General features: G+C 33.3%; 1 protein-coding gene across 4 annotated transcripts in view; it reads right to left on the bottom strand.

The window, feature by feature from the left end:
• Nucleotides 1-14195, bottom strand: part of CaMKI (Calcium/calmodulin-dependent protein kinase I) — a 481648-nt gene that overhangs the window by 38848 nt on the left and 428605 nt on the right. For all 4 annotated transcript variants that reach the window (XM_065361814.1, XM_065361816.1, XM_065361817.1 and 1 more), the window contains 2 exons: nt 12064-12138; nt 6414-6552 (listed from right to left, as the gene is read on the bottom strand). In XM_065361814.1, the coding sequence (XP_065217886.1) occupies nt 6414-6552; nt 12064-12138 (214 nt within the window). The remainder of the gene's footprint in view (nt 1-6413; nt 6553-12063; nt 12139-14195) is intronic.

Raw genomic sequence — 14195 nt, 5'->3', positions numbered from 1 at the left:
GGGGGTCATACAAACCCCAAAAATGCAAAAACATCAAAATCAATTTTTTTTGAGATGTGACCTTATTACTCCCGAGGTGCGAAATATACATAACATACTGAAAAATTTTCAAAATCGGTTGAAATGGGGATGAGAAAATTGGTATTGAAATTACAGAAAAGGGGGGTTCCCCAAAAAGGGGAGGTGGTGGCGATCTGAAATTTTTCACGCGGAAGTTTCTCGATGGGACCCACCTTCCATGCTGATATCAACTCGAACGCTTTCGGGGACCATTTCACCCCCCTCAGGCGCCTATATCCTTTATGTATTTTTCAGGAACCCCACTTTTTTGAATGGTTGTAGTTCCACCCCCCTTGGGGGGGGAGAAAGACAATTGATATATCAATAGAACGGAAATTTAACGTAGAACAACATTCTTCAATTATTTTTGCGCTAGAGTCGGTATTTTTCGATATATTGGCCAAAAACCTATTTTGGGGGGCTAAGATCCACAATTTGGGGGAAAGCTCACCTCGGACAGTTGGGGACTCCTCGGATTCGTTTTCAGGACATCAAAATGGACCAGTATACCAAAAATCAGCTTGCCGCCTAGAGATTCACTATTCAATGCTAAAGTTACTGGACTATAATTATTTTACTGTGCTTAAAGAAACTTTTATTTTCACCTAATGACTTTCATCGTATTCGTGTACATATTTTTCATTTTTTATTTTTTTTATTCATTAATAATGGATTATATCAATGATAATACCATTGAAATTTTCATTAATGGCATCAAAATTCGCCAATTGGAACAACACATAGTATTGGCCCAAAACAAAATCAATCACATCATCCGGTTGGAGGAACAAAATCTGACGTGCCGTAACAAACAAATCAACATCATCAATAACAATTTTGTAATTTTAAATACTAGGATTGAGAACCTGAAGAACGCACAATTGGAAATGCTCACAAATTTTAATACACTGGCTGCAGAAGTTAAATATTTAAAAGAGCGAATGGAACGGAAAATGTCCCAATTGATGAAGGAAATATACCACCCTTACAACATGCCACGCACAATAAAAGAAATGAAATTGGAACCAATGGATGACAATGAAACGGAAGCTCCACCAGCACCAGAAAATTTGAGTCTGAGAGGTTTGAAATAAAAATTTTCCATCAACTTAACAAGATGTGATGCTTCTGATATTAAGAAACGCAGACTATTATAAAAATAATCAAAATCATTCTTATCTTTCAGTTTTCTTTTAGTTCTATTCTTCTAAGTAAGTATTTTAAAAATTTTTAGATTCTAAAAATTTTAAAGTACACCCAGAGGGATGTTATGATTATCCGATGCTAGATGTTATGGGCTAGAATTACATATTATTATCTCATTATTTTACACTATTTTACTACATATTATTATACCATATTTTGTGACGCATGTTTTACCTAGGTACCTAAATTTTCAACTTTGATCTGTTACCTTATTTTTTTTTTACTGTTTTCTTTAGTATTATTTCTCAACTTTATGCAATTTCCTGTTTTGTCCATTCTAAAGTCCGATTTTACCTATTTAATTCATTATAAAATGACTATCCTTCTGATGTAAAAATCAGTTCAATCTAATTTCTAATGAGTTCAGTTTATTTTTAATAAGCTCAAATGTAATATCTTGTGATTATCAGTTCTTAAATAAAAAGTGTTTTAAAGATTTTATTCGTGATTCTTTTTGATAACAATATCTTCATAAGACTTTTTGCCTAGCATGCAAACTTAAAGAACTGTGAATATATTTTGAAAAAAATTAATACTAGGTACATTTCAAAACTTACCAAAAAATGGATAAAACACCAAAAAATGGATAAAACACCAAAAAAAGAGTGAATTTAGTTAGTAGGTACAACTCAAAAAATCACCAGAGCTCAAAGTTAATGGGAAACTTAGGGGGGAAATTCATCAACCCACAAAGTCCAAGTACAAAAACTTCTTAAATTTCAATCCTAATAAAAAAAATTGCAATACTTGACAAACTCTGGCCTCTTTTCATCATCAGCACCAATTTTTGATCATTTTTCTAAATTATGATACTCCGCCTCCCCATCTGTTCATAGTCCCTTCAAAATCTGTTTATTGGAAAAAAAATATACCAACCCACGTTGAACTAGGTTGAAAATTTTCGACCTCGAGTCTGACTCAACACACAGAAGTGTTTTTTTTTGCACGGCTCGTACGTTATCTCAAAATAACGTCGAATCTGATTATAAAACTCACACACTACATACAATAGCAGCATGCGGAAAACCTCCGCCAACAGCTTCAATAATGGAGTTTATCAGCAGGAGAAAACCAACGAACAGACGAAAGAGAAAACCCACATCAGCGTAGAAAAAAAACGAAAAAAATAATTTCTGGACTTGGCAAAATTCGCCATAACGCCATTGGGTACAATGGTACAGCACAAGCGGCAAAACCTTACAACGTTTCGACGATAGTTCGTGTTAAAAAAGGCGTGAAATTGTGGATTTTTTTGGCACGAGCGCTCAAAAGAACGTTACTTTTAAACGGCATCAAAATTAATCTTAATCTCGTCATTTGTTCAACTCGGTTTATCTGTTTTTCTCGCTCTCTCATTCATTTCATCCTTCTTCGGTCTGAGCTTATTCTTTCTCCTTTGTCGACCCAAAACGTCGGCAGTGGTCTCGTTACCTACTCGTATTTTTCTCCTCTCGCAATAATAATCGCAGCGGATTTTTCTTTTATCGAGTCAGCCTTACGCGGTACATTAACGGCGTTAACCTTTGACTGGAAAAATAAGCTTTGTTATCCCTTCGCCGAAGCCTTTTTTTCCTAAAGAAATTTAACCGATAAGCGAAATTTATTTCTCAAATACAAACACACAGTACTCCGCAATTCGGCGCCAATTTCGGCGGTAATGACTTTCGAATGAGATCTTGGTACAGTGTGCGATGGCAAAGGCGAGCTTTTTGTATAATCGCCGGATGTTTTGTATAAAATAACCATCGTGGTGTAACTGAATTTCAACTGCCTCGATGAAAAAAAAAAAATAACAAGTCTGGGCTCATTTTCGTTTTATTTGACGTAATAAATCAAACCGCCTTTGTGTCAGAAATATACCTTCCTCCCGGATTTATTTATGGAAATTAAAAATTCTCGTATTGTTCGCACCAGCGTGGTTGAATGGAAATGAAAATTTTTAATGGGTCGTTTAGGCTGGCGAGCTCGATGAGGTGGCGGCCTGCAGATTTACCAATGTGACAGGCCTTTTGTCGGTTTCGAATTGAAAATTGCGGTATTTATGACGGCCAGAGCAGAAGGGGGAAGAAGAGGAAAATGATACGATTTTACTGAAGGTATTTTAATTATGGAATTTCCAGAAATGATGTGTATCTATCTACTAAGAGCTGCGATAATATAAGTCCATGAATGTTCAGAGCAAGCAGGGCCATTCAATGTTCCAGATATGGTAATGGGAGATATGAACCTCCAAATGAATGAAAATGTCGCCTGTTTTGGGAAAAATATCTCACTTCTAAAAGATAGTATTAAATACAAGACCACTTTTAGAGTTCCACTAATCGCTCATTTTTTGAAAAAACTCATCCGTTGAAGAGATATTCTTGAGAGGAGGGGGAGGGGAAGAGGGAGGTGATTTTTCGATTAAATGTTTTGGAAACTGTTTCTTCTTGATTATTAGGTACCTACTCATTAATTATGTCAAACGACATCTTTACAAAAACTGGGGGAATATTTTGAAATGCAGTGGTGCCAATTTTTTTAAATAATTATTGCTTACCATTTTCTAAAAATCGAGAAAAATAGTCGAAAACTTGATGATTCAGTTTTTCAAAATCGGCAATAGATTATTATTGATCAAGAAACTGACAAAAATAATTTCCAAAATATTTCCCCATTTTTAGAAATGACATCTTTCGATATTTTGGCATAATTGAAGCGAATCATTTACGAACGATTGGCGATTGAACAAATTGATTGATTTCTCGGTGAATCATTCTCAAACGAGTTGATCAATAGTTACTGAATCATTCGCGAACGAATCGATTCATTCACTCAATTTTTGATGAATCATTCGCGAACGAATAGATTTGTATAAGTGACTCGTTTGCGAACGAATCTATTCATTTACTCAATTTTTGACGAATCATTCGCGAACGAATTGATTCGTATAAGTGACTCGTTCGCGAACGAATCGATCCATTCACTCAATTTTTGGTGAATCATTCACGAACGAATTGAATTTTTTTCGTGAATTATTCGCGAACGAATTGATTCGTCAATAATGAATCATTGGCGAACGAATCGATTCATATGATTAATTTTTGGTAAATCATTCACGAACGAATTTAATCAATTGTTAGTAAATCATTCGCGAACGAATATTGTTGATGAATTATTCGCGAATGACTCGATTCATTGAATTATTTTTCGTGAATCGTTCGCGAACGACTCGATTTATGCAATTTATTTTTGGTGAATTGTTCACGAAGGATTTGAGGAACCTATTAATCAATTGTCAATGAATCATTCATTGTATTAATTTTTCGTGAATCATTCGCAAACGAATAAAAAACCTCAAAAAAGTGAAAAAATTTGAAAAAATGTTTAAATGCAGGAAAAAAAATCATAAAAAAATCCAGAAAATTCTATGATTGAAACTGAAACATTTTGATTATAATTATTATAAGATCTATAATAAAACTCAGTGAAAAGTGTGAAAACTTTCTCAATTTTAGCAATAAGCAGTACTTTTTGGCGATTATTGGCAAAAAATTGCTTTTTCACAATTTTTAGCCAAAAAAGTTTGACTATTTTGCAATTTTTGAAAAAAAAACAAAACTTGAGAGAAATTAACATTTTTTTTGGAAAACCGGAAAAACCAGACTTTTGGACAGTTGTTGAAAAACGAAAATACTTTTTGGAATTTTAGCAGTTTTTGGCTAAAAATAAGATTTTTTGGCCATTTAGACAAAAAGCAAGACTTCTTTCCACTTCTGACAGAAAAAGAAACTTTTGACAATAATTTTGGCAAAAGGCAGTGCTTTTCAGAAATTCTTGGCAAAAAATTGAAATTTTGACAATTTTTGACAAATGAGGCAAGATTCTAACAATTTTGGTAAAAAGCAGGAATTTTGGAAATTTTTTACAAAAAAATACAAGTTTTGGATAATTTTTGAAAAAATGAGACTTTTTTTTAGCAAGAAATGAAAACTTTTGAAAATTTTGACAAAAAATGAGACTTTTTGTTTTTTTTTTTTAGAAAAAAACAAGACTTTGACAATTTTAACAATAAAAGGCGAATATGTATTTGTAACTGTGACGCTGAAAAAGCAGCGTAGCCAGTTTGGAAACGAACAAAAATAGCTTTTTTTCCCTTCAAGATGAATGAAAAAATGAAATTTTTGAAAATTTTTGTGGAAAAAAAACTTTAGCAACCAAGAGATTGAATTTGGAATTTTGGTAACTTGATTAGTTGAAAAGTATGCGCAAAAAAAATTTTGATCGAAAAGATTGACCTTATTGCAAGTCGGATGAATTTCTTTCAAAAATGTCAAAAAGTAGTCACGACCCTGTTTTTTGGCTTAAAATATTCAAAAATATTTCCACTGGAATATTCAAAAATATTTTCCAATTCTGACTTCAAAATCCCTCAAAATTGTTAAAAAATATTTTTTGTTGAAATATTTGAACTTCTCTTCAAATTTTAACTCAATTCAGTAAATCGCAAGGTCACTTTTAAATTATTCCATCAACAGTTAATTTTTACCGAAAATTGGAAGGGGGGATCCAATTCAAAATTCGATCGAGCCCTGACCCCCTCCCACTAAAATAGTACACCAACAATCAATTTCTGCAGAGTTCTGGGAATTTCATAATACACATTTTTACGAATGACAACTCACAAAAAAACATCATCCCACGTCACATTTGCCTTTTTTAATTTAACGACATAAGGACGACTTAAGATCCTTTTTATACATCTGCTTTAGCCTAACCCCGGCCCCCACCCAGTCCTAATTCTGTCTCCGTAACTTTACAACCATCGCATCGTTAAATATTTAATTCTTTGGCGAATAAAATCGCGTGGGTAGTTCGTTTCGCGAACATGGCAGCGAAACTTTCTCCAAGCTCGAGTAAAAAATATATTAAAACAAAAATATTCTAATACAACAATGAAAAGTTATAATTAGCTAACTTTCGAATGTAATAAATAAGGATTTTTTTTTCAGAAAAAAATAAAATAAAACTACCAGCAGGCAGTCGTTTTAATTAGAATTTTGAATTTCAACAAAAAAAAAGAAGGGAGAAATCAGCAACAAAGTATACCACGAGTAACTTCCTAGGTAGGCTGTGTAAAATAAGAGTATATTATTATACCAACTTACTTTTAAATCTCGATGAACGACTCCTTGTTCATGCATGTAATTCACAGCCTCCAGTACTTGACGGATTAAATCTGAAGCATCTTTTTCGGTATACGAGCCTTTTGCTACAATTCTATCGAAAAGTTCACCTCCGGTTACTCTGAAAATGTGAAAAAGTTTCGCTATGGTTTAAAATATCGTCGTCGTAGCTTTTTCCTGTTCGCTCACTCGCTTCATATGGTAGCAGAGCAACTCCTACGTATATGCATAGTATACACTATTTTATACCTAGATACCTACCTTGTGTGCTTATCGAGTTAAAAAACGTAAACTATAACGTTATACCCGGTAAAAGAAGGCTTATGCATATGAAAACTTTTACATACATCATCGTCGTACTCGCTCTCGTCTCCATATACAAAGGTTTAAATAATATCGAATGCACAAAAACTTACGTACCAACAATATACACATAGTACACACAGAGTGGTAAAAGTTAACGCAGCAGTTTGTTGTGCACAGAAGCTTTGCTTTTGCTTTCTACTTTAATACTTTGCAGCATATAGCGAGAGCTAATAAATTCACCCACAGAAGTTTTAGTCTTCTTATTTTCCACGCTACGCTTCGATGCCAGTTTAGATGTTTTATCGTATAGTATTAATAGATGATACAATCTGTTCTGTTCGCAATCTCTCTCGTACCTCCACCACCTGTGTACCTTTTGTGTGTATTAATCTACAATATTTCACTATAATGAATGACGACGAAAAAGCACCACCGGCTATTTCCTCATTATACTCACCCAAAGTTATAAGGTTTGGGAAAATTAAGTTTGAAAGGGCCAGAGTCCTTGGCGAAATTCTCGCAGGAATTCGACATTTTTCATGCACAGCGTACCTATATAAAGTTATCATTCGTGTGGGAGTTTTTGCCCCGATATAATAAAATTATTCGTCAACGTAAAGCGTAGTCGTAGGTTTATATTACTGTTTGATAAGTTGTAATGTCATATTCTTGAATCGAAATGAGGGTTAAAATGGTAAAACGCACCGAACCAAGTTTATGGCTGGACTTTTAGCACGATAAAATAACTGAAAAGATAAATGAGTCTGCAGTTCTAAACATAGTACGTATATGTACGCATAAAGTACGCGTATTATAGAGATTCTTCAAATCGTGGGCCTTGGAAGCTCTAATTAATTTCGAGAGGTCACGAAGGTATCTTTTGATAAGGAAATTTCCTCGTATGAAAATAGAAAAGCGGGTAATTTGGCTTACAATGACCTTGCACATAATCGTGAGATGATTTTTTGTCTTCAGGCGTTCCAAGTTGACGGAGTAATTTTTTCTTTTACAAATGAAATTTTTGAACATTGCCCCCTTGCAGAAAACTACGATCCCTGAAACTGAAAGACTTTCAAAATTTTTGATTAGACAATCGACATTTTTCTATGCAATAAGTACCTACTACAGAGGATTTCTACCCAAATTTTCCAGCTTCAACTGCGGCTAGGTTAGAAGGACCTTGAAAATTTTTTTTGGATATGTTTTCTCCCTAAGGTGAACAGTTATGCCAATTTTATTGGGAACGTATCTTTTTGAAAATTATTGATTTGTGAGTCACCCTAGTAAGTAGATTGAAATGGCTGTTTGCAGAGAAATTGAAATTTGAAATAAATCAGAGAAATGGTCAAATAAAAAAAAACCACCAAATCAGCGAGAATGGCTAAATTGAATTGCCATCATACCTATTAAATAAATTAACAAATTCAATTTCACGAATAATTTGAACTCAAAAAAATCGAGTATGTTTTACAGGCGAACAAAAAAGATTATTATGACTGGTTGTCTATCTTGTAAATTGAAGGAGCCACGTGCCACAGTGGTCCAAAATGAAGAAGTAGCGGTCAAAAATCGAGTTTTCAAGCAAAATCCGTAAAATTTCGGATATGTTTTTTTTTGTTTTAGGTCACTGAAGCCGATTTTGGCATTTATTTTACCTCTAACCTCAAAATGAGCCTTCAATGGGGGGAGGGGGTAGTGCAAAATCGAATTTCAAAGCAAAATCCGTAAAATTTTGGAAATGAGGTTTTTCAGGTCGTTGAAGTCGATCTTGGCATTTACATTACCCCTAACTTCAAAATGAGCCCTCAAAGGAGGGAGGGGGTGGTGCGAAAAATTTCGATAAATTCATGATAGGTATCGAAATAATGTATTTTTTTGTATCGCTGTTAGATTATGAATATGGGGGTTTTTTAGGTCACTAAAGTCGATTTTGGCATTTATTTTACCCCTAACCTCAAAATGAGCTCTCAAAGGGGGAAGAGGGTGGTGCAAAGCATGAAATTTTGATGATTTCGTGATGGGTATCAAAATATGTTTTTTTTTTGGGTCGTTAAAGTCAATTTTAGCATTCATATTCCCATAGCAATTTTCACTTGAAAATATTTCTAAAATAGTAGAAAAAACAGCACTTATGCAACTTTGCATAGAAATTTTTTCAAATGGAGCAAGTTGAGGTAGAAATTTTTTTTTAGATGTTTTTCTTTACGTGCAATAGTACCCCAGGGATGTGATATTTTCCGCTGGTCTAGCTTGTTTTTTTACCTCAAAAATAGCTAAAAAAATGAGTAAGCAGGGTAGAAATCAAAATATTTTTGAAAAAATGGAATCAACGATTTTTATACTTACTCAAAAATGTCCATATTCCATATTTTGATATAAATAAAGATTTAAAAATATTAAAATTGACACGTTTTACAGCATTTTTAAATTAGCAGTTTTTTTGACTATTTTAAGGTAGGTATCTCAATTCTATCATTTCTGTAGGCAAGCAAAATAATGGAAAAGTGTTTGAAATCACAGACAGGGAAGTGGAATATAATGTAGAAAACCTCTAAATATTTTATTCGTATTCAACTTTTGAGAATTTTCTAATCTGAGGATTTTTTGACATTTACTAATTTTGAAAAAAATCATCAGAAATAAGAAAATGTTCGAATCATTTAAATGATGCCCATTGCTCGAGTGGATGAACAAAACATGTTATGACAAATTGCCTTTCTTCAAAATTGAAGGGGAAAACTTGATTCAAAATTTCCAAATTTGAGATGCTTCAAATTTTGATGATTTCAAATTTTTAAATTATGTTTGCGCTTTCACATTTTCTTACTATCTATATAGGTATCTATGAATTGTTGAAGAAGTTACACCATTTGTGGGCAAAAATTAATCAATTTTGAAAAATTCGCCAAAAATGATAAAATGTTTGGATCATTTAAGTGATCTACTAACCTTTTTAACTTCCAAAATTATGATTACTCAATTGGCTTCAGGTACGTCCCAGCCACATAGGTATCACTGGAAACGAAACTGTTGGTAGACTAGCAAAAACAGCCGCTGCCCCCTCCCCTCTTACCTCTCTCACTCCTGATGATATTAAATCTCTAATCACTCACAACTTTCAAAATTGAAGGGACAAAAACAATTTTAAAATTCAAAATTTTCAAAATCTAAGGGTACGAAAAATTAGGAAATTTTGTCATAATAACATTTTTTGTTCCACCACTCAAATACTAAGAGTTAGTGAAGTCACTTAAATGATCCATACATTTTCCCACTGTTCGCAAATTTTTCAAAATTTGAAAATTTTGAGTTTTGCGAAGCACGTGGCTCTTTTAATTCACCAGATTAGCAACCAGTCTTAATAACGTCTTTTGTTCGTCTTCTCGATTACTACGTACATATGTATCTACTGTTGAATTTTGGCAGACGATTTCCGGAACACCCTGTATAAGCCTTATTTTTCCTATTTTCTAAGAAAAATCAGGCTAAAAACTCTTTAACGAAGCAAATTGACAGTAATTCAACCACAACACAGAGCAGCCAACTGCCTAAAATGGTCGAGAAGATGTCAAATAAGCACCGTTTTGGACCTTCCAGAATGATTTGAAATTTCTGGAAAAATTCCAAGACTCGCTGGATGCTCCAAAAAAGTCAAATTGCGATTGTTTCCAATTCCAAGTCCTATGTATTACGTGTTGACACGCCAGACAAAATCCACGAGAAAATTGAAAAATATCGTTCAAAAACAGTTTTTATGAGTTTTTTTTTTCAATTTTTGAAAATTCGTCAGAGATCCAAAAATGAACTTTAGAATCTGAAATTTTGGTTACGTGGATATTAAAAATATACTCTTTCGATCTAGGGTGGTTTCGTTCAAATCGGAGAGTGCTAGTTCAAGAGGTTCCCTTGTTAGATAACTGCTTAAAAAACACCAAAATTCGGGTTTTCCAGCTTTTATAGCTGATTCACATTCCTTTCGCCCAGAAAACAATGCAATAATACGCTCAATTTCCAGTTCTTCTATAGGGTAACGACCCAGTTTTTTGCCCTCCCCCCTCCCTTCAAGAATTTTGTGAAAAAAGGGATCCCAAAGTCATATATTGATTTGTGATTTGAAAACCATTAATATGTTTTGTGCTTCTTTTGGAATACGATGCCCTTGAACAGTTTCATTTTCCATTCCATTTTACTCCACATTCAAAAGTCACGTTGCTAAAATTAGATTCAACCCTACACTGAAACCCTTAAGATATGCTGTGGATTTTTTCATTTTGGAGCAAGGCAATAAATTCTTTTATACCAACTTTTTTGAAAATATGGTGTAAAATAATGATGAAAACGCCACCCCCATTTTTTGATATGTTAATAATCAGTATGCAAAAATGTGCAGGTGGTAATTTTTTCAGAATTTTTGAGCATGGACGCCATGGAAAAATACCATTTTCAACTTTTTCAGCCAACTTTTGGTGCACAAAAAGATGGCAACGCAGATTTTCACCACATCTTCAAAAACCTCTTCTATAGACCCACAAACTGGCAAAAATTCCAAAAATGCACCATTTGTAGTTTTTAAGTTGACCACCACTTCATTCGTCGCCTCTCATCGAGTCTCAGCCACACAAGAATATTTTAAAAATCCCCAGCTCTAAATTCAAAAAGCTCGAGCTGAATCAATTGAATAAAACCTCGAAACACTCCTCACACAGCAAATTTCAAATTCACAACCACATACCCTCAAATTCTACCCACATTATTACGCAAAATCTACACCGCGATTTTCCAACCCAAAATACGCTTTCCTCTCCCACACAACATCCCATTCACAAATACCTTCACCTTCTCTAAGAGCATCTTAATCCCGTTAATAACAGAAATCCGAAATTTTCTCGCATCATCCGTCCGACCACATTTCACAACCTACTCGCAAAACTCAGCGGTTCCCAACGGATATATCAACTTAATTAAACCGCATTTATCCTCGTGTATCAATAAGGAAAAGCAGCCATCCAAAAAGTTGAGAAACTTTTTTCCTTCGTTGGCATTCGTATGTACTATGTACGTATTTTCACGCAGCGGTGTATCGAAAATGTTCGCTATCACGCGATGTTTCCTTTTCCTTTCACCATTAACTAGCTACCTATATAAGGTAGGTAAAGGTATAAAGGTATATTCGAGTATAGCGAGTACAAATATACGTACGTAGGTTCCCTAACTCGAAACAACGACCTTTTGCAATTTGCGCACAGCAGCTTGATAACTCGATAATTTAAAAATAAACGTAGCTAACGTAATTTATTTAGATAATGAAACTTTTCTATGTACTTACAACTCCATCACGAGGTAATATTTGTTTTTATCTTCGTATGTTTCTAAAAGTTGTACGATATTCGGATGGGTCAATCTGAAACAGAATCGTATCGTCGTGCTTCTCAATATAGTAATAAATTTAGGTACGTGTATAAATGTTCTGTTGTTATTTGAGCAACAGGCAGCGTCTCATCATAATGAAGGGGCAAGGGCAAGGGCATGCGGATAATTGGTTAGAGGTACTTCATTCATGCGTTAGGTATACGTATGATAATAGGTTCCAAAGGATAGACGCGTAGAAATGATGTTAGGGAGGCTTATACACGAATTTAAATAGGATAATTCGGTATATAAAAGGATAAAATGTACTTTGTGTAGATTATGTTGGTCAATACATGTATTAGATATATAAACATAGTATACATATAAAAAAAATGCACGATACGTAATATTGTAAAAAAATGCAAACGAAAAAAATGTTTCGGTGACAATAACGTTTTTTTGTATCCAAAAGCTGTAGAATAAGGCTTCACAGGTGACTGTACATCTCCTCAAGTGTTAGCGTTAAAACTGTCAATTTTATCTAAATGGCAATATAACAAGGCGTTTTAAAGGCTTCGGATTAACATCAGTGGTATAAAAAAAATTGCATTTAAAAAAAATCAGAAAAGTAATTCTGAGGCATCTTTACTGAAGTTTTTTAATGAGAAAGTAGAGTATTCAATTTCAAATTGGAGTTTCACTGGAGCTCGAATGCCAACAACACTTCGTATTGCGTTTATTGTTTCGAACAGTTCATTCATTCGAGGATATAAATCCTCAGAATATATACCGAGGAGGGAGGGGTCTTCAAAAAATGCACCAGAATTGACATGAAAATCATTGGCAATGACGAAATAGTCGCTAAAATTACATCAAATTCGAGAAGAATGGCCAAAAATTTGCATTAAGTAAGTAAATTGTTTAAAAAAATATTTAGAAATCGTTCAACTACATACATACAAATTACAATAAAGTAGAGTATGTAATTTTGGGCGAAATATTCGCCAAATTGTTCAAGAATTTAATTAAAATACTCGCAATAAAGTGACCATAGAAATAGTTGAAAATAACGATACTTTATGGTTTATTAAAATTGTCAAAGTAAATCTACATAAAAGTAGTAATCTTAACAAAATTGCCTGAATTCACAGAAAAATAGTGAAATCATCATAAAATCATTAAAATTGACGAAAATAGCAGAAAAACCACATAAATAGATGTAAAATTGGATAAAAATGATGAAAAAATTAACCAATCATCATCAGAAGGGTACCTACACAAAATAAGGAAAAATGAGGAAAAATAATCCCACATTAATAGGTACCTACATAAAATTTTTCCAAATGTACCTACATGAAAATTGGCGAAATTGAAAGGAAACCTTTTTAGTAATTCGAGTAAATCTTGTCCAAAGTTGACAAAAAAATTACGTTGGATGCAATTGAAAATATTGTAAGGAAAAGTATGTAATGAAAAACTTGTGAAAAAAAATCGTTGTAAAATAATTACTGGAAAAAAACTGAAGAAAGATTTCTTAGGTAGGATTTACTTTGAAAATCTCGAATTGAGAGCGAAGATTGCTAAAATCTCGAGAAAAATGAGCTGAAAGTGAATGAAAATTATTGAAAAATTAAAATTGACCCCAGTCTCACCTGACTAAATTTCCATTTTTTCACCAATTTCAAAACTTCGACTTTTTTTTGAAAGTGTTAATTTTATATTCTATCTTCATTGCGAACTTGCGGATTTGATTTTTGGATCTGACTCCTCCAAAGGTACCAAAAATGAGATTTTCAGCAGCTCAAATCACGTTTTACAGGTTTGTTTTAATGTAGGTACAATTTTAAAAATCAATAGTTCAATACTAAATGAAATTCGAACTCTCACTGGAGGCTCCGGATCGACTTCTAATAATAGGCTATTGTAAAATTGACTTTTAAGAGGTCGATTTCAATCAATAAACAAATTTCATTCTCGATTTTCAAAATCCATTTTTTTTTTTTAGAAAAGTAACTTTTAGTTTTTAAAAACTTTGTTAAAAATTGAAAAATTAATCAGGATGGCCAAAATTTTTGAGAAATGATTTTCTTCACTTTATTCGGGTTTTCT

The sequence above is a fragment of the Planococcus citri genome, chromosome 4 (assembly GCF_950023065.1).
Source record: "Planococcus citri chromosome 4, ihPlaCitr1.1, whole genome shotgun sequence".
NCBI classification, from domain to species: domain Eukaryota; kingdom Metazoa; phylum Arthropoda; class Insecta; order Hemiptera; family Pseudococcidae; genus Planococcus; species Planococcus citri.
This window is presented reverse-complemented; position numbering and strand designations above follow the sequence as displayed.